The sequence below is a fragment of the Chrysemys picta genome, chromosome 4 (genome assembly GCF_011386835.1).
Source record: "Chrysemys picta bellii isolate R12L10 chromosome 4, ASM1138683v2, whole genome shotgun sequence".
Lineage (NCBI taxonomy): Eukaryota > Metazoa > Chordata > Testudines > Emydidae > Chrysemys > Chrysemys picta.
The window spans coordinates 4,994,979-5,020,899 of record NC_088794.1 but is presented as its reverse complement, the minus strand read 5'-3'; the positions used below and the strand labels follow the sequence as shown (position 1 = coordinate 5,020,899).

Genomic DNA, 25,921 nt, shown 5'->3' with positions numbered 1-25,921 from the left:
CAGAGGGCCAGAGCATCAGCTGGTCTGTATCGCTGTCTCTCCTGTGACGTTTTTTCAATATGATACAAAACTGAGGTGAATATATTCCACTTTATTTGTTGGTCACCTCTCCAAATGTCGCTTTGTGTTCCAATGCTGGGAAATTATTTAAAGGTGACTAGGAATGGGTGAATTTCTTCTGGACTAATAATTTATTGTCAAAAACAATACCATTTGGATTGACCTGATACTATTCACAAAGTGTTACAAATACTCCTAATAGCTTTGTCCCTTTTACAGACTAGTCTCCTTCTAGTCTGGGTCCAGAAATCACTCACACCCCCTGTAGTTACTGTCCTTTTTTCTAGTTTCTTTCAGGTAGCCGCTCCACCCCGAAAGGATATCTCGTGAACCAGCTGAAGACAAAATGGAGGGTTTCCCAAGGGTTTAAATAGAGTTTCTCTTGTGGGTGGACACCCCTCTCTCCCCCTGTGTAGAATCCCAGCTCCAAGATGGAGTTTTGGAGTCACATGGGCAAGTCACATGTCCATGCATGACTCTGTTCCTTACCAGCCAAGCCACATTCCTGGGAAAGCTCACATGTGGATTGGTGTCTCCAATTGGCTTAAGTGTTTCTTGACGGGGCACTTACTGAGAATAGTCTTTTCTCAGGTAGCTACCAACTGCTTCACGGAGGCTATTTAAAATTAAACAAGTATATAACCAATATACGTATCTTTGAATACAAAAATGATACATGCATACAAATAGGAGGAATGTATTCAGTAGATCATAGCCTTTGCATAGATATGTTACATGGCATAGTGGCATAAAACATATTCTAGTCATGTCATATTTACATTCATAAGCATATTTCCATAAAGACTTTTGGGGTGCAACGTCACACTGGCGTCTTTCGGTGACATGTAACAATGTCAGCTGATACTGAAATCCATCTTGAAGCTGGTACTTTTCCAGAAGGACTGTAAGCAAAGAGGTGGATGAGAACAGGCTGGACCCAGGTCAGAAAAGGCATCGGACCTGAGAAGGATTTTACCTGAAGTAACAACTGGATTGAGAAGATAACATTTGTAACTAATTTCTGAGTCTATTAAGCTTAGCCTAGGGTGTTTTGTTTTATTTAACTTTGTGACTTACTTTATCATTTTACCCTGTATAAGCTTTACACAGAGCAAAAGAGATTTATTTGGGGTTCAGATCCCGTTGGGAGCTAGGTGTCACCATGCTGGAGACAGGTATCCTGCTGAGCTGGTTTCAGTCTAGATCTGCATCTTTCAGGCCGTGGCCCAGACCCTGGGTCTGTGTTGCAGCAGGCTAGTGTGTCTGGCTCAACAAGGCAGGGTTCTGGAGGTCCAGGCTGGCAGGGAAAACAGGATCAGAGGTTATTTCAGCACATCAGGTGACAGTCCTATTAGGGGTCTCTGTGACCAAACCTGTCACACTATGCACATGGATATGCCCCTGAATGATGTGCTATTTCAGTCTGGGTTTCTCTCAATCTCTCCTTTCAAAGTTGTTCTACTGTGGATAACTAATTAAATAGCCACTGGAACATAGATGTGAAGTTGAGAATCTCACCCTCTTGGTGGATGCCCCTAGCCACCAGCTTATAAAATCATTCTCTCTTTCTGGACCTGTGATTCTTCCCATGATTTGTCCACTGCTCTCAGTTGGGGCCTGCAGACCTTGTAACAATACAAACAAATTAATTATAATAACAATACAATAATGAACAATACGACCATGGGCTCTGAGAAATTACATTGCAAAGGGATGGGAATTGAATTCACCTGTTTCCACTCCCCATCACTAAACCAGTACTGAGTTGAACACATTCAAGAATTGGTTAGGAGTTTATTCATTGCTTTCCTCAGGGCATCCTTCACCTCCGTGTTCCTCAGGCTGTAGATGAGGGGGTTCAACATGGGGATCACCAGCGTGTAAAACACTGAGGCCACTTTGTCCGTGTCCATGGAATAGCTGGAGGTGGGACGTAAATACATGAAGAGGAGGGTGCCAAAAAGAAGGACCACTGCAGTCAAGTGGAAAGTGCAGGTGGAGAAGGCTTTGCGCCGCCCCTCGGCGGAGCGGATCTGCAGGATGGTGGAGGTGATATAGACATAGGAGAGGAGGACAGTCACAAGGCTGCTCATTATAATGCAGCACACTAAAGTAAACATCACAATCTCATTGATGCGGGTGTCAGAACAGGAGATTGCCAACAGTGGGGGGATGTCACAGAAGAAATGATTGATGATGTTGGAGCTGCAGAATGACAGCCGAAATGTAAAACATGTGTGTATCATTGAATCCACCATCCCCACAGCGTACACCCCAGCCACCAGCTGGTTACAAAGCTGCCTGGACATGGTGACCGTATAGAGCAGCGGGTTACAGATGGCCACATAACGGTCATACGCCATCACAGCCAGCAAGAAGCACTCAACATCTGCAAAAACAACAGTGAGATACATTTGCACAACGCAGGCAGTGTAAGAAATGCTTTTCCTCTCGGCTAAGAAATTCAGCAGCATCTTAGGGGAAACTATCGAGGAATAGCAGAGGTCACAGAAAGACAAATTACTGAGGAAAAAGTACATGGGGGTGTGGAGTCGGGGATCAATCATGATTAACAAGATCATCCCCCCATTCCCCACCAGGGTGACACCATAAATAAGTAGGAACACCAGAAACAGGGGGACCTGCAGCTCCGGACGATCTGTCAGTCCTGAGAGAATGAACTCAGTCGCCTCCGAGTGATTTCCCTTTTCCATCTCCTCTGAACAGAGATCAGGCAGCTACAGAGATGTGGGCAGGTGGATGGTGCGGAAAACCAGTCCCTTCTCTGTAATGAAGTAAGTGAAGATAAATGGAGGTCAGTTTCTCAATGGACACCAGTACCCGCTCAGGCAAGGGCTTAGTCCACAGAGCCAGATGTTCACTGCTGGTCATTTCAGTTGTTCGATAAAATACACACTGCATAAATACAATGACACACAGGTTAATCATGCCCCACAGACAAACACTCCTGTTCACTTATCTGAGCAGCAAGTGACTTGTGACTCTGCTGTAAGAGAATCAGGATGAAAACCATCTCAGTCTGAAGAGATTATTTGTTAGCTAAAGAAGGGGTGAGAGTAAAGGAGTGTCGGGTTGGGGTAAAGTTGCTTACTGTGCTAATTAAGCTTTTTGGCATTTACTTTAGCCTGTATGAAAACCCAGAGACATAACGGAAAGCACTGGCTTCGATGACTATGTAATTGGCTATTTTTTCCAAGCAAGGAGGTCGCTCCTTTAGCTGAAGTGGTAGGAGTTGGGGCTGAGGCTTTTAGTGCTGGAGGTCTTGAATTCAATACCTGCTGATTGACCCTGTCAGCAGGTAGGGGATCTTGGGGGACAACTACTGCACTGGTGGGGTGCAAAATAAACTTTATTAAGAAAATGCAAAAACAGGGAAAATTCAATAGTGAGGGGTACGGGGTTTGTTAAGGTAGACAATTGGGGAGGGGTTTCTTTTAGAAAGTAGGGTAGGGGGTTTCAATAGTGGGGTACAATAAAGTGGGGTACAATACAGTTGGTAACACATTTATACTTCAGTGTTAATTGAACAGGTAGCTAACAATTTCTATGTAAAGGGTGTGTCACAGCAGCATATAACCAACTAACAGTTATAGGTAAAATGTGTTAAATAACCAACAACTCTAGGTAAAAATGTGTCACAGTAGTGTAAATGTAAAATGTGAGGGGTGTTAGAGAGAAAAAGGGTAACCAATGGGGTTTTATGCTAGACTTCAGTAATACAATTGTGGTTTGGCAGCAGTAGGAGCGGGGTGAGCACGTGGGGGAAGGGATTGAGAGAGAGAGAGAGAGACACACACAGAGAGCAGACAGGCTGCAAGTTTAAACAGCAGAGAGACAGTTATACAGAACACAGCAAAATCTTATCTATGATTTAACTTAACCAAGACTACACAAATTAGCAAGTAACAAAACACAATGCAACAATTCTTTAAGCCTAACTTACAGAGTACAATGTAAGCAAGTTTCTAAACCTAACTTAACCACAGCTATGCAAAATGAAATTACAATTTATCTAGACTAAAGGCTAAACCTAACCTAATGGGTGCACCTTATACTAGGGGTAGTTCCAGAGGGCAGAGTGGTGTGTGCCCAGGATACAGCTCCAAGGGGGGAGGGGGGGGCTCAACTAGTGGTGGCTACAAGCAGGCTTATTTCTAGCAGCAAAGGCGCTGCGGAGTTAGAAGCAGATTACAGATACAGACCAAGGAGTTAGCTTGGGTCTGCCTGCTGGGGAAAGGAAGCCAGCAGCTAGAACAAGGGGTGTGTGCAAGAGGTTTTTCCTTACCAATCCCCAAAGCAGCAGCAGGAACAGCAGGTTCAGCATCAGAGGACGCAGAGAGGACTCGATTCGCTTACAAAAATCAGGAGATCTCCAGGCACAAATTCGTTGTTCATGGGAGGGGCGTTTAAAAACGGGGGTACGCTCAAAAACAAACGAGAGCAGGGAGAGGGCCCCCCAAAGACCCCTAGCTGATCAGACCAGGTGGCAAAGCAAGGACCTTCTCCGGGGGTCTGATCAGAAAATGTCTGGTTTTAAGGGCAAACTCAGGCAGTTTCCAGCCAGTAACTCTGATTGGTTCCCCTTAATTCAGGGGAGGAGAGAAGGTAGGGAAAAACTGCAGGTAGGCACAGGACATGGGCAAGTTCTGAGTCACAGGTATGACTCATATGCTCAGCTATGTGGCCACCTTAGGTCTCGCATACCTGGGCAGAGCACCCTACACTGAGCCGGGTCCGAACAAAGAAGCTAGACAAAGGAGCCAAAAGCCCCCCCCCCCCCTCCCTGAGCAGAGCAGTGGCTCCAGTCAGTCTGCACAAGCCTTTTCCATGAGCAGGGCCAGGTTGTGACTTTGGTCAGTTCCATGGCTGGGGGGCGGGGGGGCCACTCAGCACAAACAGAAAGGAGAGAGGAAAAACGAATGCAGCAGGGGGACAGCTGTAACAGACACTGATCACCATGATGTCTGTATGTGTGTGTGACTCAGATACTGGACAATCGCATGTACCTGCTGAGAAGAGAGAGGGAGTTGTGTTGGCGTTTCCTCATCGTCAGAGTCTGCCAGTTTGGAGCATTCAGGAAGTTTTATACTGAGATTTGTGATGTATGGGACATGATCCCTGAAGCAACTGGGAATACCTGAGCTCAGAGAGACACAACACCTAATTAATGTGCTCAGTGAAGAAAAGCCACCGTTGGTGTAACTCATGCCCTGGGGATTAATTCGGCTCACTCTTTTCTACTGTGTTATTAAATGATGCAATTTCTACCAGAGTTACAGAGTATGAGGTTGGGGAAGATTTCATTCTGCTGCTTTCAGAGCAAGCCTGGTGCTGCTTAGAGATGATCCACAAAGGGGATTTGTTTGTGGAGACTGAAAGCTTTTGACTGAAAACTTAACATTTCAGCTTGGAAATACCACGGGGGTACATCAGATACCACACACCGCCAATCTCTTCCATGGACCAGGCTCCCAGGCTGGAATACATCCCCCATGATGCATGATGGTCACGAGAGTCCCACAGCCATGGTTTAGGGAGGCATGATGTTTGGCCTTTTTGACGGAAATCTTATAATTTCCAGGAAAACGATAATTTCAGGGTAAAAATAGTTGAATTGAAAATCCAATTTCCCATCAAAAAAACTTCTCAAAAAAAATTTCCAACCAGCCATATCAACAAGTCTGGAATCAAAGGAACAGAAAGTTAGATACAGCTGAAACGTACTAATTGTTTCAGAATCATCTCATTGATCTGACCCCAATAGGTGAAATGTAAAAGCTATAAGACATGTAAGAGTACTACAGATCATCTATCTATCTATCTATCTATCTATCTATCTATCTATCTGATGCCAATCACTATGGTATTCTATGTCCTTCCCTTGCTAGGTTACTCCCCAAAGTAGGAAAGATAGGTTCACGCATTGTGCTTGATGGAGACCACATGATGACCAGAGGAGCTCAGGAGGAGACCACAGCCATCTGCCCTCCATTGTTAATTTGGTATTTCTCTGTAAAGCTAGAAATGACCAATGTTCCCTCTAATATTTTCCATCCATGTGCAGATAGAATGTTATTATGTGCAGCACCAATATCGAGGTAATTTATTGTGCATACTAAACCTAGATATCATATATATTTTTAAAAGTTCATGAGTATGGAAGAAGAAGAAAGAATATTAAAACAAGGGATAATTAACAAGGTGCACCTCTGAAGATGCTTATGTAATATGAAATAAAAAAAAGAGAAAATCAACACTGCCCTTGGAGTACATGTATTTTATCATCCTTTCTAACAACTCAAGCTAGTAAACACAGCAAAATGTGGCGTACTGAAAACAGGTATATAAATAAAACAAAGTAATTGTGGTCATTAAGTGAAAGCATAAAAAATATGCACCAGAGGCCCAATTAAATAACTTACTCCTACCACAGACCATTAAATCTTCAGGGAAAGCTGCTCTCGAAAAACGAAGCATCTGCCAAAACACTAGCATGCTACGGACTTCTGCCGTTCACAAAACCATCCCCCTTGCATGCATATTATCTGCACACAGAGCTCAGCTTTAAGATGCTAAATACATTTATGAGTCAACTAGAAATGCTCTCACCCCAAATATTAATACAATAGTTTCTGATACTGGAAAGGAGAGTAAAAGGCATTCACTCGGGATTATACAATTTCTCAGGAATGTCAACTCTTAATTTGATTAATACTTCACACAGAACAGTAAAAATAAGTAATAAAGCGACACAGACAGCAAAACAAAGCCACACAGAAACAAGTGACAACACTGAAAATACAAAGGGAAATAAAACATCAAGGCCTTGGCTACACTTACCGGCAAGTTCGACGGCTGGAAATCGAACTTCTGGGTTCGACTTATCGCGTCTAGTCTGGACGCGATAAGTCGAACCCGGAAGTGCTCGCCGTCGACTGCGGTACTCCAGCTCGCCGAGAGGAGTACCGCGGAGTCGACGGGGGAGCCTGCCTGCCGAGTGTGGACCAAGGTAAGTTTGAACTAATTCGAAATAAGGTACTTCGAACTTCAGCTACGTTATTCACGTAGCTGAAGTTGCGTACCTTAGTTCGAATTAGGGGGGGTAGTGTAGACCAAGCCCAAGTGGTTGATGATGGGTATTTTAAATGAGTGTTTAGGACCCACTCAGTGCAAGTGCAACAGAGCCCAGTAGAAACAGGAGAAGTTCTCCTGGTTTCACATTGTGTGTGTCACCAAGTTAAAAACTCGGAGTAGACTGACTCATTAGGTTTTTACACGCCCTGCAGGACATTAACACATGGCTTGGGAGTTTGCAGAGAGATCCCTAATTCAAAGAGCTTGCAAATAAGGTCTTTATCCTACAAAACACCTAGCACCTCCACCAAACCTAGTGCTGCTTACTACTTATGAGTCAATGGGAGTACTTTGAAGAGCCAAAACTATACCAGATAGCAAAGGTCTGGCCTTAATGGTTGCCAATGCCTCTCCCCAAACAAATCACTTGTCAGGAGCACTGGGTCTGCTAAATGTGTCCCCTGTCCTAGGTCCCCTTGGAAGGCCTTTTTCATGCACTGTCTAGGATGTGGAGGTAGATCCAAACTTCACAGAGACCAGACCAGACGTAAACAAGATTCTAATCCATCTTAACTCCTGCTGGGTCCCCTCCGCAGCTGGGTCCCCAGGTTATGTACCAATTGGGAGCAGGTTAAACACTATGAGCTATTGCTGTGTGTTTCTTCGGAGGTGGGAGGAATGGGAGTGAAGAGTTTCATGGCAGTAGAATACGTTCACATTCCCATAGACTTAAAGGGTGTTACTGTGCAATCTAGGGGTTGTTCCCATGGAATTTATCCTGATTGTGCTACTGATTACATAGGGCTATGGGTGTGGCTACGCCTGTTTGGTATGCTTCACAGACAGTAGTTCTCTCGCATTCTATGTTTCATATGTTTGAATAGCTGATTTTTTGTCTTGTATTTGGGAGAGTGTAGCTTGTGGTGGGGTGGAATTGTTTGTGTGGATTTTTTTGTTTTTTGTTTTGTTGGCTTTTTATAGTATGCATTATAATGTATCATTTGCTGATCAGTATTGTCCTGATAAAATATGTGTGGCAACTTTGTATGTGAAGTTATAGGATTACATTGCATGGTGCTTTCTGAAAACATCCACTCAATGTGCAGCGGCAGTCAAAAAAGTGAACAAAATGTTGGGAATCATTTTGAAAGGGATACATAATAAGACAGAAAATGTAATATTGCCTCTATATAAATCCATGGTATGCCCACATCTTGAATACTGCGGGCAGATATGGTCACCCCATCTCAAAAAAGATATATTGGAATTGGAAAAGTTTCAGAAAAGAGAAACAAAAATGATCAGGGCTATGGAATGGCTTCTATATGAGGAGAGATTAATAAGACTGGGACTTTCTAGCTTGGAAAATAGATGACTCATGAGGGGATATGATAGAGATCTATAAAATCATGACTGGTGTGGAGAAAGTAAATAAGGAAGTGTTATTTACTCCTTCTCAGAACACAAGAACTAGGGCCACCAAATGAAATTAATGGCAACAGGTTTAAAACAAACAAAAATAAGTACTTTTTCACACAGTGCACAGCCAACCTGTGGAACTCCTTGCCAGAGGATGTTGTGAAGGCTAAGACTATAACAGGGTTCAAAAAAGAACTAGATAAATTCATGGAGGATAGATCCATCAATGGCTATTAGCCAGGATGGGCAGGGATGGTGTCCCTAGCCTCTGTTTGCCAGCAGCTGGGAATGAGCGACAGGGGATGGATCACTTGATGATTATCTGTTCTGTTCATTCCCTCGGGGGCACCTGGCATTGGCCACTGTCGGAAGACAGGATACAGAATACTAGATGGACCTTTGGTCCGACCCAGTATGGTCATTCGTATGTTCTTAAGTTCTTATTAATACGTTTCAAACTGAGGTTGGCAATCAAGTCTATCTTAAACAAATAAATGTGTTCTCTGATTAATTTTGTATTGAGCAGTAAACAGAGTTATCAAGCAGGAATTGAAACCAAACAAGCTCAAAAAGATGAGGAAAAAGCAGAAAGGAAACATCCTTGCACATAGACATTTTGTCTCCTGGTAACCAGGTGGAAATGTTTCTCAAATGGGGGATAGGATTATAAAATAAATCACTCTCTCTCTCTCTCTGCATGTGAAGGGATAAAGAAAGCAGTCATTGGACTGGGGGAGGGGTCCTGACCTAAGCAGTTTGGTCAATAAGATTGCTGAAAGCATCTGGGGATAGAACTTTTGCTTTGAATTTTACATTGTTTGTTAAGTTAGGCACAAGTTTCATTCTAACTTTATTTTTCCTGTAACCGTGTCTGACTTCTATGCCTCCTATGTAGGACCTTTTGTCATCAAAAAGGACGTATTGAGAACTGTAATTATAGAGCCTCAGTTTGTCTTAAAGAAAATTATAATGCCTATACAGATATCCATCATTCCATTACATCTTCCATGTCCACCCTTTGTAACACCTTTATTGATGGGATGGAAAGTATGGTTAAAGGGTATTTAACCATCTTCTTTGCAACAAAGAAAGAAAAGAGATATAGTAGCCACGGTGCTTGGAGGTGTAGGAGCCGGACTTGGAGTGATTAATGCTATTAATCAGACCTCCTTGCTAAAAGAATAGGGGACCTAGGATATGATGCATCAACATTATCGGAGCCATTGTCGTCAGCATTGATGAGGTTAGGAACTACCAAATTTGATATTGTGGATATCCTACCTCATTGGCTAAACATCCAAGAAGAAGACCACCTACAATATTGGGGGCACTCTACATTTTACAATCGAATCTGCCCGAGGCACTTACCTGCATAGAGGCTCAACAATGGTTAATGGATGTGGCAAAATCCATCATAAGAGATAGTTTAAAAGGAAATATGCCCCTGAAATTAAACAGAATAATTGAAAGTAACTCTAATGATTTCAAGAAAAGGCATTCTGAATGGTAGAAACTTGTTAATTTTACCTACTATCCCCATAATAAAACCATTATAGCCTTTGTGCTTACCTTAAAGTCCGCTGTAGAGGATAATATCCATCCTCTAATTCCGCTAGGAATTTTCACCAATCGACCTTTGCTGATACCTATAGAGGAAAGTAAATGGGTGCACCTTAAAGACAAAAAGTATAAACCTATTAATCTAGAAGCGTGCACGGAACAAAAAGCATTGGTATATACTTGAACCTCGGGTATATGGGAGGAAGCCCAAGTGTGTTTAAATTCTTTATCGGGGACATGCAATTATGAATTACACCACCATTCATTGGACAACAAGTCAGCCATAGTACAGGTGGACAAACATTGTATTTGTATAAGAAGTTTATATCCAATGTTTGTTGTAAATAAGTTTTATAATATAACCAATAATTTCATGGCAAATATGTGTTTATGTCAAGTATTCAGTTTAACAGGATGTGATATGAACCTAACATTGCACGACATAGAATCAGAAGTTATCCAATCAGAATACCGATTATATCAGCATATAGAGCCCATACATATTGGAGCCAATTTGGAAGCTGTTAAAAAGTTATTGCATCACAAACAGCCCACCTACTACATTAATAACCTGAGAACAGAAGGCTTAAAAACTTTGCTTACAGTCCATCATTGTGTAAATAATATTAAAAGGATCTTTAAGAAGGTGAAAGATTAATCTACTCCGTTACATTGGTGGGAAGGTATCTTCATCACTAATGCAGGTGAAGCTCATGCAGCCTGGATTATTATGCTTCATCCAATCATGGTACTCTTGATTACTCAGTTTCTTTTAATTATATATGTGATTATATTAAATGTTTTCTTATGTAAGCTCAGAAAAGTTAAAAGGAGATCTAGACAGATTCCCTTTAACATCTCTGTTTTAAATACCCTGTAGATGCTTGCCTATAATGTTGCTTGTGAGTCATATATATATATATATGTATTGTTCTGTTCATACTTATAGTTATTATCGTTCTACATTATATCAAGGTTGTTTGGGACCTTTTATCCTTGGTTAAGTAAAAAGGCCCCAAGGAGGGGATATGTTGGGTGTGTTTTGTTTTAGTGTTATAGTCTATTAAAATATGTATATATTAAATCCAATATGTAGTTTGTATATATATAGCAGCAATCCAAGATGGAGTTTCAACTGCCATCTTATGACCGCCATCTTGTTGTTTACTGTTATCATGGCCCAGTTTTAACTGGATCCAACTGGTTTTTCCCACCACTGGCAACTCCAAGGGCAATTTTACCTCAGACTGTTTCCTGCCTTTTTTGGGACTGTACCATAATTTCCCACCACTAAAGGCATAAAGGGACTGAACTCACCGACAAGTGGCGCAGTCCATCCCAGTGACTGTGCGTGCGCGGTTGAGGCCTTCACAGCACCAGTGCATTGTTGAAGGGCACCACCGTTCCTGACGTGACGAGAAAGGGAAGAAGACGTTCCATCTTACCTGCTCCTGTTCCTGGGTGCAACATCACCAGAGGGTTTCGGTCGCTTCTTCCACCCTGAGACATCGAGGGACTCTCCAGTGCTCCTCCTCTGCGGATTCCAATTACCCAACGAGTGAAGATCCTGGACTTCACCGCCGCCATAGACGAGCTGACAACATAGTGAGATAAATGGGGTTCTCTCAGTGGGGCGTTTATATGTGTTATTGCCAGGGTGATTTGTGTTTTGGGCCTGAGCTTCATGCTCCTGTTTTAAAGCTGCTGTTTCACTGGGGTTTTTTTGTATTGTTTATCTAGTTACTGCTTATATCACAATTACCCCTTCCCTGATTTGTAAATTTATCCCCCAATACACTTACCTGTTGTTTTTACCTTTACCTATTGTCAGTTTTTATTATTTGCACTACACATAAGGAAGAGGGAGGGAGATCTGTGCACCAGTACACCGGTGAGAGACACGGCAGAGGGCGGATCTGCTCTTCTGAGTAAAAGGGGCTTGTTTTTTACATCTCGATACCTAGACCACTATACATCTAGAGTTACCTTGGCTCCCCTTTGAGGTAACACAAGGATATCGTGGTCATCACTTATCCCCAAGGAGATCAATGGCAGGCCCAGTGATGACTCTTCCCGTCTTCACTATTGTGAAAGTAGAATGAATTATATTGTAAAAATAGAATGGATTAAAGAAATGCTGTATGTACCTTTAAGCAGCAATAAGGAAGGCTGAAATACAGGTGTCAGGAAAAGGAACATTAAGGCATAAACAACGAGTCCACTTAAGCTAATGGTGGAACGTCAGCCGGAGATCTGTAAAAGTTAGTAAGAAAATTGAATATGTATGTCTAGCCTCAGGTAAACTTGCCAGTTCTGCTTTCTTTGTCCTCTTGTTAAGTTCACACCCTTTTTATCTGTATAAAATAAGGTAGTGTGGGTCTTGGATGGTGCTCACATTATCTGGGTGTTATTAGCAGAGCGCTGTGCTAATAAAACAGAGTGGTCTGACAAACTGTGAGTCCTGAGTCTAACTTTGACACTGTGGTAGCAGAAATTATCCCCCATGGGTGTGCAGGCTTGGCTGGTATCATCAGTGCTCCAGGGCATGTTGGTGCCCCCTTCTCCTAAGTGGTGCCAAGCTGTGAGGCATTGCAGGGTTGATTGTATTAGGAGGATAATTGATGATACAAGTCAGCTATATTCTTTGGTATAATCTGTGGGGGAGGGTTTTCAAAGAATGGAGACAAAGTCCTGATTCCTTGAACACCAGTAGAAACAACCAACAGCCAGCAATCTCTGTATTCAGAAACTCCCATGACTGTCATTCCAGGTCAGTGCCCAGGAAACACTATGCCCCTACTTCCTCTAGGAGTCATGCTCGTAACAGCTTCTCCTGGCTTCCCTGCCTACTGTAACCCGGAGGTGCCTGGGGCAGTCCTCAGTGAAAATGCCAAGGTCAGGGCAGGCTGCAAAAAGGAGGATATTCCCCAAACTGGTGGTTAACACAGAAGATCTCTGCGGCATCTCTGCAGATGCTGCTACAAAATATCTCTGAGCATGCCAGCTCCCTCCCGATTCTTTTCTTAATTTTATTTATTTCCTATAATTTATAGGCTGCTGTGTGGAAGGGGAAACTAAGGGACACCGGGCAGGGAAACGTTTCAGAATCTGTGCAATGCAGTTAGCTTCTACCGACCCTCAGTGTAATTCTTTCATTGCCCTAGCTACTGCCTCTCGGAGACATGGATTAACTACATCGAAGGAAAAACCCTTCCATCAATGTGGAAAGCTGCTGCACACCATAGCTGAGTCAATGTAATGGCATTAGTATAGACATTCCCTGAATCGATGGGAGAGTTTCCCCCCTTCCTAATAAAACTATTTTTCTCTCCTTTTCTAGTTACTCTTCTCCCTCCCTTGGTAAAGCTCTTTCCTTCTTTTGATAGGTAAATATGTTCAGAAAAGTTGAAATTTCTCCTCTCAGGATAATGCCTTCCTTCCCCTCCCATGAATGGCTCACTGTCATTTTAAATAAAGGCCAAAAAGCTCTGAAACTGACTTGTTTGCCCATGACTTGGTGGTACCTCTTTGTTTTTCCTTCCTTCACTTACAATGAGTTGAGGACGGAAGCAGTACCTGCTCAGAACCCTAAAATCAGACATACAGTCGAATCTTTCCCTGTTTGCTAACCCCACCAATGTTAACGTTAATACCTCTGTAGCTGCTTCCTTGGGTGGCAGAAGTAAATTTGGCTGTGATGACTTTGAGATTTACTCTCTGGAGCATCTTTGCTCCCAGGACAACAGGTGTGCACAGCACATGCAATTAATGTTAGTACTGTGTCTCTCCTTGTGGAAATGGAACACCGAGGGCCAGAGAATCAGCTGGCCTGGATCGCTGTCTCTCACTTGAGGAATTTTAATATGATACAAAACAGAGGTGAATGTATTCCACTTTATTTGTTGGTCTTCTCCCCAAATGTCTCTTTAAGTAATTTCCCAGTGCTGCGACGAAAAGGTGTCTATTTCTTCTGGACTAATAATTTATTGTCAAAAACAATACCGTTTGGATTGACTTGAAACTATTCACAAATGTGTTACAAATACTCCTAATAGCTTTGTCCCAGAACAATGTGTGTGTGCGGCGGGAGGATTCAGGTGCCAGGGGTCCTTCCCCTTGTAATTTTTAGCCCAATAGTTGGGGTGTTCACCTGTGAGGTAAGAGCGCCAGGTTCAATTCCCCCTTCTGTCCAGTGCTGGGCAAAGCTATGTGTGACATTGCACTCCATATGCTTTATGAAAATATGTTTCTGAATAGGACATAACTGAAATATGCTTTATGCTAAGTGCCCCATGTAACATACCATTATAAAGGTTATAGTCTACTAAGTGTGTTCATCCCATTTCTTTACATGTATTAGTTCTATGTCTGGAGTTAGGAGAATAAGATATAAATTTGTATCACTGATGTAGACATATTAAGTGGAGGCCATTAAGGGTGTTTCAGAATCAATGAACTGCAAATGGCTCTGTTAACCTGCAAGCCTTCCTTTGTACCTGTGGGCCAATCCAGGAAGAATATGACTGGTTGGATCACAGAAACCCCCTTGGAGCTGCCAACTGATGTGCCAAGACTACTTCTGCCCCTGCTTTAGCTGCCAATTTGGGACTCCAGAACCCTGCCTGGTTGTGCCAGACACACTTGCCGACTGCAAACACAGACCCAGGTCTGAACCACGTCCCCCACAAGCTGAAGGCTTAACTGAAAGCAGCTTAAAAACTGTTCTTGTCTCTCACACTCAGGCTAGGTCTACACTACCCGCCTGAATCGGCGGGTAGAAATCGACATCTCGGGGATCGAATTATCGCGTCTCGTCGGGACACGACAATCGATCCCTGAATTGAGGCTCTTACTCCACCAGCGGAGGTGGGAGTAAGCGCCGTCGACAGGAAACCGCGGAGGTCGATTTTCCCGCCGTCCTTACAGCGGGGTAAGTCGGCTCCAATATGTCGAATTCAGCTACACTATTCGCGTAGCTGAATTTGCGTATCTTAAATCGACCCCCCCCCCTGTGGTGAAGACCTGCCCTCAGATGCCCAACTCCTAATGGGGTCCAAAACCCAAATAAATCCGTTTTACCCTGGTAAACTCTTGAATTGGTCACCATCTATAACACTTATAGATAGATATACACAGCTGTTTGCCCCCCCCCCCGGTATTAATACATCCTCTGGGTTAAATAATAAGTAAAAAGTGATTTTTATTAAATACAGAAAGTAGGATTTAAGTGGTTCCAAGTAGTAACAGACAGAACAAAGTGAATTACCAAGCAAAATAAAATAGAACATGCAAGTCTATGCCTAATACAGTAAGAAAACTGAATACAGATAAAACCTCACCCTCAGTGGTGTTCTAGTAAGCTTTCTTTTACAGGCTAGTCTCCTTCTAGTCTGAGTCCAGCAGTCACTCACACCCCCTGTGGTTACTATCCTTTGTTCCAGTTTCTTTAAGGTATCCTTTGGGGTGGACACCCCTCCCTGTCCCTGCATAGAATCCCAGCTACAAAATGGAGTTTTGGAGTCACATGTCCATGCAAGAGTTCCTTACCACCCAAGCCACATTCCTGAGAAAGCTCAGATGCGGATTGGCATCCCCAAGTTTATTATTGGCTTAAGTGGTTCTTGATGGGGCACTTACTGAGAATAGTTTTTTCTCAGGAAGCTGACCAACTCCTTCACTGAGGGTATTTAAAATTAAACAAGTACATAGCAAATATTCATAACTTTGAATAAAAAAATGATACATTCATGCAAATAGGAGGAATGTATTCAGTAGAACATAACCTTTCCTGACATATGTTACATGGCATATCTAGCATAAAACATATTCCAGTCATGTCATATTTACATTCATAAGCATATTTCCATAAAGCCTTATGAGGTGCAACGTCACAATGGTATCTTACAGTGACATGTAACCATGTCACCTGATACTGAAATCCATCTTGAAGCTGGTACTTTTCCAGAGGGGGGTGGAATTCCAAACAAAGGGATGTTCTATTTAGAGTGGGGAAGGCAAACAATGAGTGTCTTCAGCTGGCTGAAGTGACAGCTTCCCCACCCCACAAACATACCTGCAAGCACCTGGAAACAAAAGAACTGTAACCAAGGAGGTGGGTGAGAACAGGCTGGACCCAGGTCAGAAAAGGCATCGGACCTGAGAAGGATTTTACCTGAAGTAATAACTGGAGTGAGAAGTTAACATTTGTAACTGATTTCTGGGTGTATTAAGCTTAGCCTTGCATGTTCTGTTTTATTTTGCTTTGTGTCTTACTTTGTTCTGTCTGTTACTACTTAAAACCACTTAAATCCTACTTTTTATACTTAATAAAATCACTTTTGTTCATTTATAAACTCAGTGTAAGTAATTGTAACGGGGGGGGGCAAACATTTGTGCATATCTCCCTTGCAGTGATATAGAGGGTGAAAAATTATCATTTTACTCTATATAAGCTTTATACAGAGTAAAATGGATTTATTGGGGTTTAGATCCCATTGGGAGCTATGTGTCTGCATGCTGGAGACAGGTATCCTGCTGAGCTGGTCTCAGTTTAATTCTGCAGTTTTGGGGGTGTGGCCCAGACCCTTTGGCTGTGCTGCAGCAGGCTAGCATGTCTGGCTCAACAAGGCAGGGTTCTGGAGACCCAGGCTGGCAGGGAAAACAGGATCAGAGGTAATTTCAGCACATCAGGTGACAGTCCCAATAGGGGTTTCTGTGACCAAACCTGTCACACTATGCACATGGATATGCCCCTGAATGATGTGCTATTCCAGTCTGGGTTTCTCTCAATCTCTCCTTTAAAAGTTGTTCTACTGTGGATAACTAATTCAATAACAATTGGAACAGAGACGTGAAGTTGAGCATCTCACCCTCTAGGTGGTGCCCCTAGCCACCAGCTTATAAAATCATTCTCTCTTTCTGGACCTGTGATTCTTCCCGTGATTTGTACACTGCTCTCACTTGGGGCCTGCAGACCTTGTTGGAATACAAACAAATTAATAATAATAACAATATAATAATGAACAATACTACCATTGGCGCTGCAAAATTACATTGCAATGGGCTGGGAATTGAATTCACCTGTTTCCACTCCACATCACTAAACCAGTACTGAGTTTAACAGCTTCAAGAATTGGTTAGGAGTTTATTCATTGCTTTCCTCAAGGCGTCCTTCACCTCCGTGTTCCTCAGGCTGTAGATGAGGGGGTTTAACATGGGGATCACCAGTGTGTAAATCACTGAGGCCACTTTGTCCGTGTCCATGGAATAGCTGGAGGTGGGACGTAAATACATGAAGAGGAGGGTGCCAAAGAGCAGGACCACTGCAGTCAAGTGGAAAGAGCAGGTGGAGAAGGCTTTGCGCCGGCCCTCGGCAGAGCGGATCTTCAGTATGGTGGAGGTGATATAGACATAGGAGAGGAGGACAGTCACAAGGCTGCTCACTATAATGCAGCACGCTAAAATAAACATCACAATCTCATTGATGCGGGTGTCAGAACAGGAGAGCGCCAACAGTGGGGGGATGTCACAAAAGAAATGATTGATGATGTTGGAGCTGCAGAATGACAGCCGAAATGTAAAACACGCGTATATCATTGAATCCACCAACCCCACAGCGTACACCCCAGCAACTAGCTGTTTACAAAGCTGCCTGGACATGGTGACCGTATAGAGCAGTGGGTTACAGATGGCCACATAACGGTCATACGCCATCACAGCCAGCAAGAGGCACTCAAAATCTGAAAAAGCGTAAAAGAGATACATTTGCACAACGCAGGCAGTGTAAGAAATGCTTTTCCTCTGGGATAAGAAATTCAGAAGCATCTTAGGGGAAATTATCGAGGAATAACAGAGGTCACAGAAAGACAAATTACTGAGGAAAAAGTACATGGGGGTGTGGAGTCGGGGATCAATCTTGATTAACAAGATCATCCCCCCATTCCCCACCAGGGTGATACCATAAATCAGTAGGAACAGCACAAACAGGGGAACCTGCAGCTCTGGACGATCTGTCAGTCCTGAGAGAATGAACTCAGTCGCCGCCGAGTGATTTCCCTTTTCCATCTCCTCTGAACAGAAATCAGGCAGCTACAGATATGTGGGCAGTTGGATGGTGCGGAAAACCTCTCCCTTCTCTGTAATGAAGTAAGTGAAGATAAACAGAGATCAGTTTCTGAATGGACATCAGTACCCGCTCAGGGAAGGGCTTAATCTACAGATCCAGATGTTCACAGCTGGTCATTTTAGTTGTTCAATAAAATACACGCTGCATAAATAAAGTGACACACAGGTTAATCATGCCCTACAGACAAACACTCCTATGCACTAATCCAAGCAGCAAACAGTCACTTGTGGCTCTGCTCTTAGAGAATCAGTGTGAAAACTGTCTCAGTCTGAAGAGATTATTTGTTAGCTAAAGAAGGGGTGAGAGTAAAGGAGTGTCAATCTTTCTACCCTCTTTGGGAAAGGTGAACTCAGTCGCTTGGCATGTCGGGTTGGGGTAAAGTTGCTTACAGTGTAAATTAAGCTTTTTGGCATTTAATTTAGCCTGTATGAAAACCCAGAGATATAGTGGAAAGCGCTGACTTCGGTGACTATGTAATTGCCTATTTTTTCCAACCCAGGAGGTCGCTCCTTTAGCTGAAGGGGTAGGAGTTGGCGCTGAGGCTTTTAGTGCTGGAGGTCTTGAATTCAATACCTGCTGATCCCCATGGGGTCTGCGTGTGTGTGACTGTAATTCAGGACAATCGCACGTACCTGCTGAGAAGAGGGAGAGAGATGTGGTGATGATTCCCCATTGACAGAAACTGCCAGTTTGGAGCATTCAGGAAGTTTTATACTGAGATGTGTCATCTATGGGACATGATTCCTGGAGCAACTGGGAATACCTGAGCTCAGAGAGCCATAACACCTAATTAATGCATTCTGTGAACAAAAGACACCCTTGGTTTAACTCATTCCCAGGGGATTAATTTGGCCTACTCTTTTCTACTGTGTTATTAAATGATGCAATTTCTACCAGAGTTACAGAGTATGAAGCTAGAGGTATATTTCATCGTGCTGTTTTCAGTGCAAGCCGGGTATTGTGTAGAGCTGATCCACAGAGGGGGTTTGTTTGTGGACACCGAAATCTTTTTGCTAAAAACATAATATTTCAGTTCGGAAATACCACATAGGTGTATCAGATACCACACACCACTAATCTCTTCCATATTCCAGGCTCCCAGGCTGGACTACATCCCTCATGATGCATGATGGTCTCTCCTCCTGCTGAACTGCCCTGGAACATCACCAGAGTCCCACAACCATGGTTTAGCGAGGAGGGGAGTTTGGTATTTTGATGGAAAGCTGATAATTCCCAGGGAAAAGAGAATTTCAAGGAAAAAAATAGTTGAATGGAAAATCCAATTTTCCATCAAAAAATCTTCTCAAGAAAAATTTTCAAAAACTCTTAGCAATAAATTTGGAATCAAAGGAACAGAAAGTTAGATAAATGTGAAACGTATTAATTGTATGCAGCTGTAGCTGATATCTTCTCAGTCATTCCTGGTTTCAGAATCACCTTATTGTCCTGGCCGCAATAGGTGGAATGTAAAACCTGTAAGACATGTAAGAGTATCCCAGATTATCTAGCTATTTATAGCACGCCAATCATCATGGTATCCTATGTCCTTCCCTTGCTAGGTTACTCCCCAAAGTAGGAAGGATAGGTTCACTTATTTTGCTGATGGCGACCACATGATAACCAGAGGAGCTCAGGAGGACGCCACAGCATGCTACGGACTTTTGCAGTTCACAAACTATCCCTCTTGCATGCCTATTATCTGCACACAGAGCTCAGCTTTAAGATGCTAAATAAAGCTATGAGTCAACTAGAAATAGTCATGCTCTGATTGTAAATATTATTACAATATTTTTGATAATGTACAGTAACTCTCCACTTAATGTCCTCTTGCTTAACGTTGTTTCAATCTTACGTCGCTGCTCCATTGCAGAACCTCCTCGTTTAAAGTTGTGCAATGCTCCGCTATAACGTTGTTTGGCTGCCTGTTTTGTCCACAGCTGGCAGCCCCCCTATCAGCTCCCCTACGCCCCTGCAGTGCCTCCCGCCAGCAGACTGCATAGATCAGCATCTTCCCCCTGCTCCCTCCACCTTTGGCCCATGACTATCAGCTAGTTTGTGGCATTCAGGAGTCAGTGGAGGGAGGGGGAGGAGCGAGGATGCAGTGTGCGGCGTAAAGGGGGAGGAGGTGGGAGCTGAAAAGGCGGCTTAAGGGTGGGGTATTGGGGGAAGGGGTGGAGTGGGTGGGCCGAGGGCTAAGCCCCCGACACCTGGTGCTTGCACAGTAGGGGAAAATTCCCTGGAACCTAACCCCTGCCATTTACATTAATTCTTATGGGGAAATTGGATTCGCTTAACATCGTTTCACTTAAAGTCGCATTTTTCAGGAATATAACTACAATGTTAAGTGAGGAGCTAATGTATGAGACGTTATAAGATTACAATGTATCAGGTTATTACTACGTGTTCCAAACTCAGGCTGGCAAACTGGTCTGTCTTAAATGAAGAAATGTGTGCTCTGCTTAATTTTGTATCTAAACAGTAACCAGAGTTATCAAGAAGGAAGGGAAACAAAGGAAGCCCAAAAAGGTTAGGAAAAAGCAGCAGGGAACATCCTTCTACATAGACATTTTGTCTTCTGGTAACCAGGTGGAAATGTTTCTCAAAGGGGGGATAGGACTATAAAAAAAGGGGGGCAGACATCCCAAGGCATCTCTTTATCTCTCTCTCTCTCTCTCTCTCTCTCTCTGCATCTGAAGGGATAAAGGAAGCAGCCCTTGGACTCGGGGAGGGGTCCTGACCTAAGTAGTTTGGTCAGTAAGACGGCTGAAAGCATGTGGTGAGGAAACTTTTGCTTTGAATTTCACATCATTTGTTAACTTAGGCACAAGTTGCATTGTAGCTTTATTTTTCTTGTAACTATGTCTGACTTCTATACCTCCTTATTTGTATTCACTTAAAATCTATATTTGTAGTCAATTAATCTAATCCAGTGTGTTAAAACAGAAGTGTCTGAGAAGCTAAGTTGCATGGATATTAGTGCTACTAAAGAAATAACGGACAATGTAACTTGTATTGTCCAGGAGAGGACTGGGCAGCACAGGACGTACATTTCTGGAGGGAAATCGAAGACTGGGGAGTGTGTTGGGGTCACCCTGCAGTATAACCAAGGGTGGTGAGAGCCTGAGTGTAACTCAGCTATTCCTGGCCAGGCTGCAGTTACAAACATGCTCAGGGTGTGATTTGCCTGCTAGACGGTTGTTTGTGAGTGCCCCAGGTGGAAGCCACTTCAGCAAGGCATTGCAAGGTTGCAGGCAGATGTGACACAGCTGCTGATTAACCTGGGTTGGACCCTGGTATGTCACAGCCACCAACCTAGAAAATATCCCAGGAACATCAAAGGTGTGGTGCTGATGGGCTGTAGTATTTGATTGACATGAAAGGGTGAGGTCCCCTCAGGGATGGGCCCATGCACTGATCCATGGCTGCAGATGCACAAGGACATTGTGATCATCACCTCCCCCCAGATAGATCCTAGCAGGCCCAATGATGACTCTTCTCTTCTTCACTATGGTAGCAGAAATTATCCCCCATGGGTGTGCAGGCTTGGCTGGTATTATCAGTGCTCTGGGGCATGTGGGTGCCCCCTTCTCCTAAATGGTGCCAAGCTGTGAGGCACTGCAGGGTTGATTGTATTAACAGGAAAAATTGATGATACAAGTCAGCTACATTCTTTGGTATAATCTGTGGGGGAGGGGTTACAAAGAATTTACGCAAAGTCCTGCTTCCCTGAACACCAGTAGAAACAACCAACAGCCAGCAATCTCCTTATTCAGAAACTCCCAAGTCTGTCACTCCAGGTCTCTACCCAGGAAACACTATGCCCCTACTTCCTCTAGGAGTCATGCTCATAACTCCTTCTCCTGACTTCTGTGCCTCCTCTGACCCGGAGGTGCTTGGTGCAGTTCTAAGTGAAAACGCCAAGGTCAGGGTAGGCTGCAAAAAGGAGGTTATCAATATTGAAGATCTCTGCAACATTTCTGCAGATGCTGCTACAAAAAAACTCTGAGCATGCCAGCTCCCTCCCAATTCTTTTGTTAATTTTACTTATTTCCTATAACTTATAGTCCATGAAACCGAGTGTAATGTTGCAACCCATAATGCTTTATAGAAATATGCGTATGACTGTAAATATGACATAACTGGAATATGTTTTATGTCAGATAGGCCATGTAACAGATCTCTGCAAAGGTTACGATCTACTGGATATATTCTTCCTATTTGGTTGCATATATCATTTTTCCATTTAAAGTTATGAATATTGTCTGTGTACTTGTTTGATTTTAAGTAGCCTCAGTGAAGCAGTTGGTCAGATTCTTGAGAAAAGACTATTCTCAGTAACTGCCCAGTCAAGAAACACTTAAGCTAACAATGAACTTTGAGAGACGCCAATCCACTTCTGAGCTTTCCAGGGAACGTGGTGTCGGTCTGTAAGGAACTGAGTCATGCATGGACATGTGACTTACCCATGTGACTCCAAAACTCCATCTTGGAGCTGGATTCTGCATAGGAGATGGAAGGGGTTTCCATCCACAAGAGAGAGACTATATAAGCCCCTAGGAAACCCCTCCATTTTGTCTTCAGCTGGCACCCCAAGGAGATGCCTGAAAGAAACATGAAATAAGGACAGTAACTACAGGGGTGTGAGTGATTGCTGGACCCAGACTAGGAGGAAGTCTAGTCCATAAAAGAGGCTTATTGGAATATCTCTGAGGATGAGATTTACCTGCATTTAGTTTTTACTGTGTTAGGCTTAGACTTGCGTGTTTTATTTTATTTTGTTGGGTAATTTACTTTATTCTGTATTTCATTACTTCGAACCACTTAAATCCTACCTTTGTATTTAACAAAATCACTTCTTACTTATTAATTAACACGGACTATGTATTAATACCTGGGGGAGCAAACAGCTATGCATCTCTCTCTATCAGTGTTATAGAGGGCGAACAATTTATGAGTTTAAACAGTATAACCTTTATACAGAGTAAAATGTATTTATTAGAGGTTTGGATCCCATTGGGAGCTGGGCATCTGAGTGCTGGGGACAGGAGCACTTCTTAAGCTGTTTTCAGTGAAGCCTGCAGCTTGTGGGGGACACGTTTCAGACCTGGGTCTGTGTTTGCAGCAGGCTAGCGTGTCTGGCTCACAAAAAGGGAAGGTACTGAAGTCCCAAGCAGGGAAAACAGGCTCAGAGGTAGTCTCAGCACATCGGGTGGCAATGCCAAAGGGGTTTCTGGGATCCAAGCTGTCACACAGAGTTTGGGAATATAACTATAAAACAAAGTTTGTTGGGAGGAGGATAGGACAAGAACCGATGGACTTCAATTGTAGCAAGGGCAGTTTAGGTTGGACATTAGGAAAAACTTCCTAACTGTCAGGGCAGTTAAGCACTGGAATAAATTGCCTAGGGAGGCTGTGAAATCTCCATCATTGGAGATTTTTAAGAGCAGGTTGGACAAACAAACCGCTGTCAGGGATGGTCTAGATAATACTTAGTCCTGCCATGAGTGCAGGGGACTGGACTAGATGACTTCTCGAGGTCCCCTCCAGTCCTATGATTCTATGATCTCACAAGGAGCAGGGCAAGGGACACACACCTGCCTAGACTTGACATTCAGCTCCACTGTACCCCCCACCACATGCACACACAGAGTGCACAATGCACACCAAATGCACACACACACAGTGCCCACTACACACAACACACACAGTGCCGACTGCACACCAAACAGACACACACAGCCTCATATAGAGCTCAATCAGAATGCAGAATAATCTCTACTGGGAAGCTGGGACAGCTGGAATATTTCCAACTAGCCTGAACAAAAGGAACCGAAGAGGACTCTGCTGCCCTGGCAGGGAGACAGGACTGGATTTTCCAATTGGTCTATTCCATTGGCAGCTTCTCTGAGGCCTGGTTTATGCTTAAACAATAGATCAACAGAGCAAAGCCGTACGGGGGTGTGAGGGGGGACTTTTCACACCCTGTGTGAGGCAGTTAGCTTGTAATGAGCTTCATTGTAATTCTTCCATTGACCTAGCTACTGTCTCTTGGAGACGTAGATTAACTACATCGAAGGAAAAACCCTTCCATCAATGTGGAAAGCATCTACACACAATAGCTAATGTTAATGTAATGGTCTTAGCATAGACATTCCCTGAATCGATGGGGGAGTTTTCCCCCTTCCTCTTAAAACTATTTTTCTCTCCTTTTCCATCACTCTTCTCCCTCCCTTGGTAAAGCTCTTTCCTTCTTTTGATAGGTAAACATCTTGAGAACAGTTGAAATTTCTCACTCAGGATAATTCCTTCCTTGCCCTCCCATGAATGGCTCACTGTCATTTCAATTAAAGGCCGAAATTCTCTGAAACTGACTTGTTTACCCATGACTTGGTGACACCTCTTTGTTTTTCCTCCCTTCACTTACAATGAGTTGAGGACAGAAGCAGCATCTGCTCAGAACCCTAAAATCAGAACCATAAAATCAGAGTCGAATCTTTCCCTGTTTGCTGACCACACCAACATTACCCTTAATACCTCTGTAGCTGCTTCCTTAGGTGGCACAGGCTAAATTTGGCGTTGATGACTTTGAGATTTGCTCCCTGGAGCATCTTTGTTCCCAGGACAACAGGTGTGCACAGCACATTCAGGTAATGTCGTTACCGTGTGTTGAAAATAAAACACAGAGGTCCAGAGCATCAGCCAGTCTGTATCGCTGTCTCTCCCGTGAGGACATTTTAAAATGATACAAAACTGAGGCGAATGTATTCCACTTTATTTGTATGTCACCTCTTCAAAAGTCTCTTTAAAAAATTTCCCAGTTTTGGGACACAAAGGTGTCTAGAAATGTGTGAATTTCTTCTGGGCTAATAATTTGTCAAAAACAATACCGTTTGGATTGACCTGAAACTATTCACAAATGTGTTACAAATACTCCTAATAGCTTTAATCCAAAACAATGTGTGTGTGCGGGGGGAGGATTTAGGTGCCGGTCGCAACGCAACCACCATAGGAGGCGGTGGTGGTCTGTCCCGTTGTAATTTTTAGCCCAATAGTTGGGGTATTCACCTGTGAGGTGGGAGATCCAGGCTCAGTTCCCCCTTCTGTCCAGTGCTGGGCAAAGCTGTGTGTGACACTGCACTCCATATGCTTATGAAAATATGCTTCTGAATAGGACATAACTGGAATATGCTTTATGCTAAGTGCCCCATGTAACATATCATTATAAAAATCATAATCTACTAAGTGTGTTCATCGTATTTGTTTACATGGATTATTTCAATATCTGGAGTTAGGAGAATAAGATAAAAACTTGGATTACTGATGCAGACATATTAAGTGGAGGCCATTAAAGATGCTTCAGAATCACTGAACTGTGAATGGCTGTTTACCTGCAAGCCTTCCTGCCTATGTGTGGGCCAACCCAGGAAGAATGGAGACTGGACTCTTACAGTGACATGTAACCATGTCACCTGATACTGAAATCCATCTTGAAGCTTGTACTTTTCCAGACAGGGGTGGAATTCCAAAAAAATTCCACCTTAGGGAAGTTCTATATCAAGTTGGGAAGCAAAGAATGAGTGTCTTCAGCTGCCGTAAGAGACGGCCTCCCCCACCACACAGATACCTGCAAGCACCTGGAAACAAAAGGACTGTAACCACAGG

At 43.3% G+C, this 25,921-nt stretch overlaps 1 protein-coding gene across 3 annotated transcripts; it reads right to left on the bottom strand.

The window, feature by feature from the left end:
- Positions 1-758: 758 nt before the first annotated feature.
- LOC101949314 (olfactory receptor 5AR1-like) lies at positions 759-21,759 on the bottom strand. Of its 3 annotated transcripts, none has more exons than XM_065591219.1 (2): positions 17,608-18,198; positions 759-2,774 (listed from the first exon to the last, which is right to left on the bottom strand). In XM_065591219.1, exons 1-2 carry the CDS (start codon positions 18,196-18,198, stop codon positions 1,836-1,838), a joined length of 1,530 nt encoding a protein of 509 aa, XP_065447291.1. In that variant the 3' UTR covers positions 759-1,835. The 3 variants fall into 3 exon arrangements, with proteins under 3 accessions (XP_065447291.1, XP_065447292.1, XP_065447293.1); XM_065591220.1 differs by lacking the exon at positions 17,608-18,198 and adding an exon at positions 4,367-4,633 and having other exon boundaries at positions 759-2,845; XM_065591221.1 differs by lacking the exon at positions 759-2,774 and adding an exon at positions 21,751-21,759 and having other exon boundaries at positions 17,260-18,198.
- Between the last annotated feature and the right edge of the window lie 4,162 nt (positions 21,760-25,921).

What these genes read in the sequence shown, in the direction of transcription:
- LOC101949314 (XM_065591219.1), bottom strand. Translation starts at nt 18,198, where the DNA reads ATGGAAAAGGGAAATCACTCGGCGGCGACTGAGTTCATTCTCTCAGGA. An exon ending in ACACCCGCATCAATGAGATT is followed by an intron (nt 2,775 to 17,607) that starts GTGATGTTTATT and finishes TGTTCAGAGGAG; the next exon opens with ATGGAAAAGGGAAATCACTC.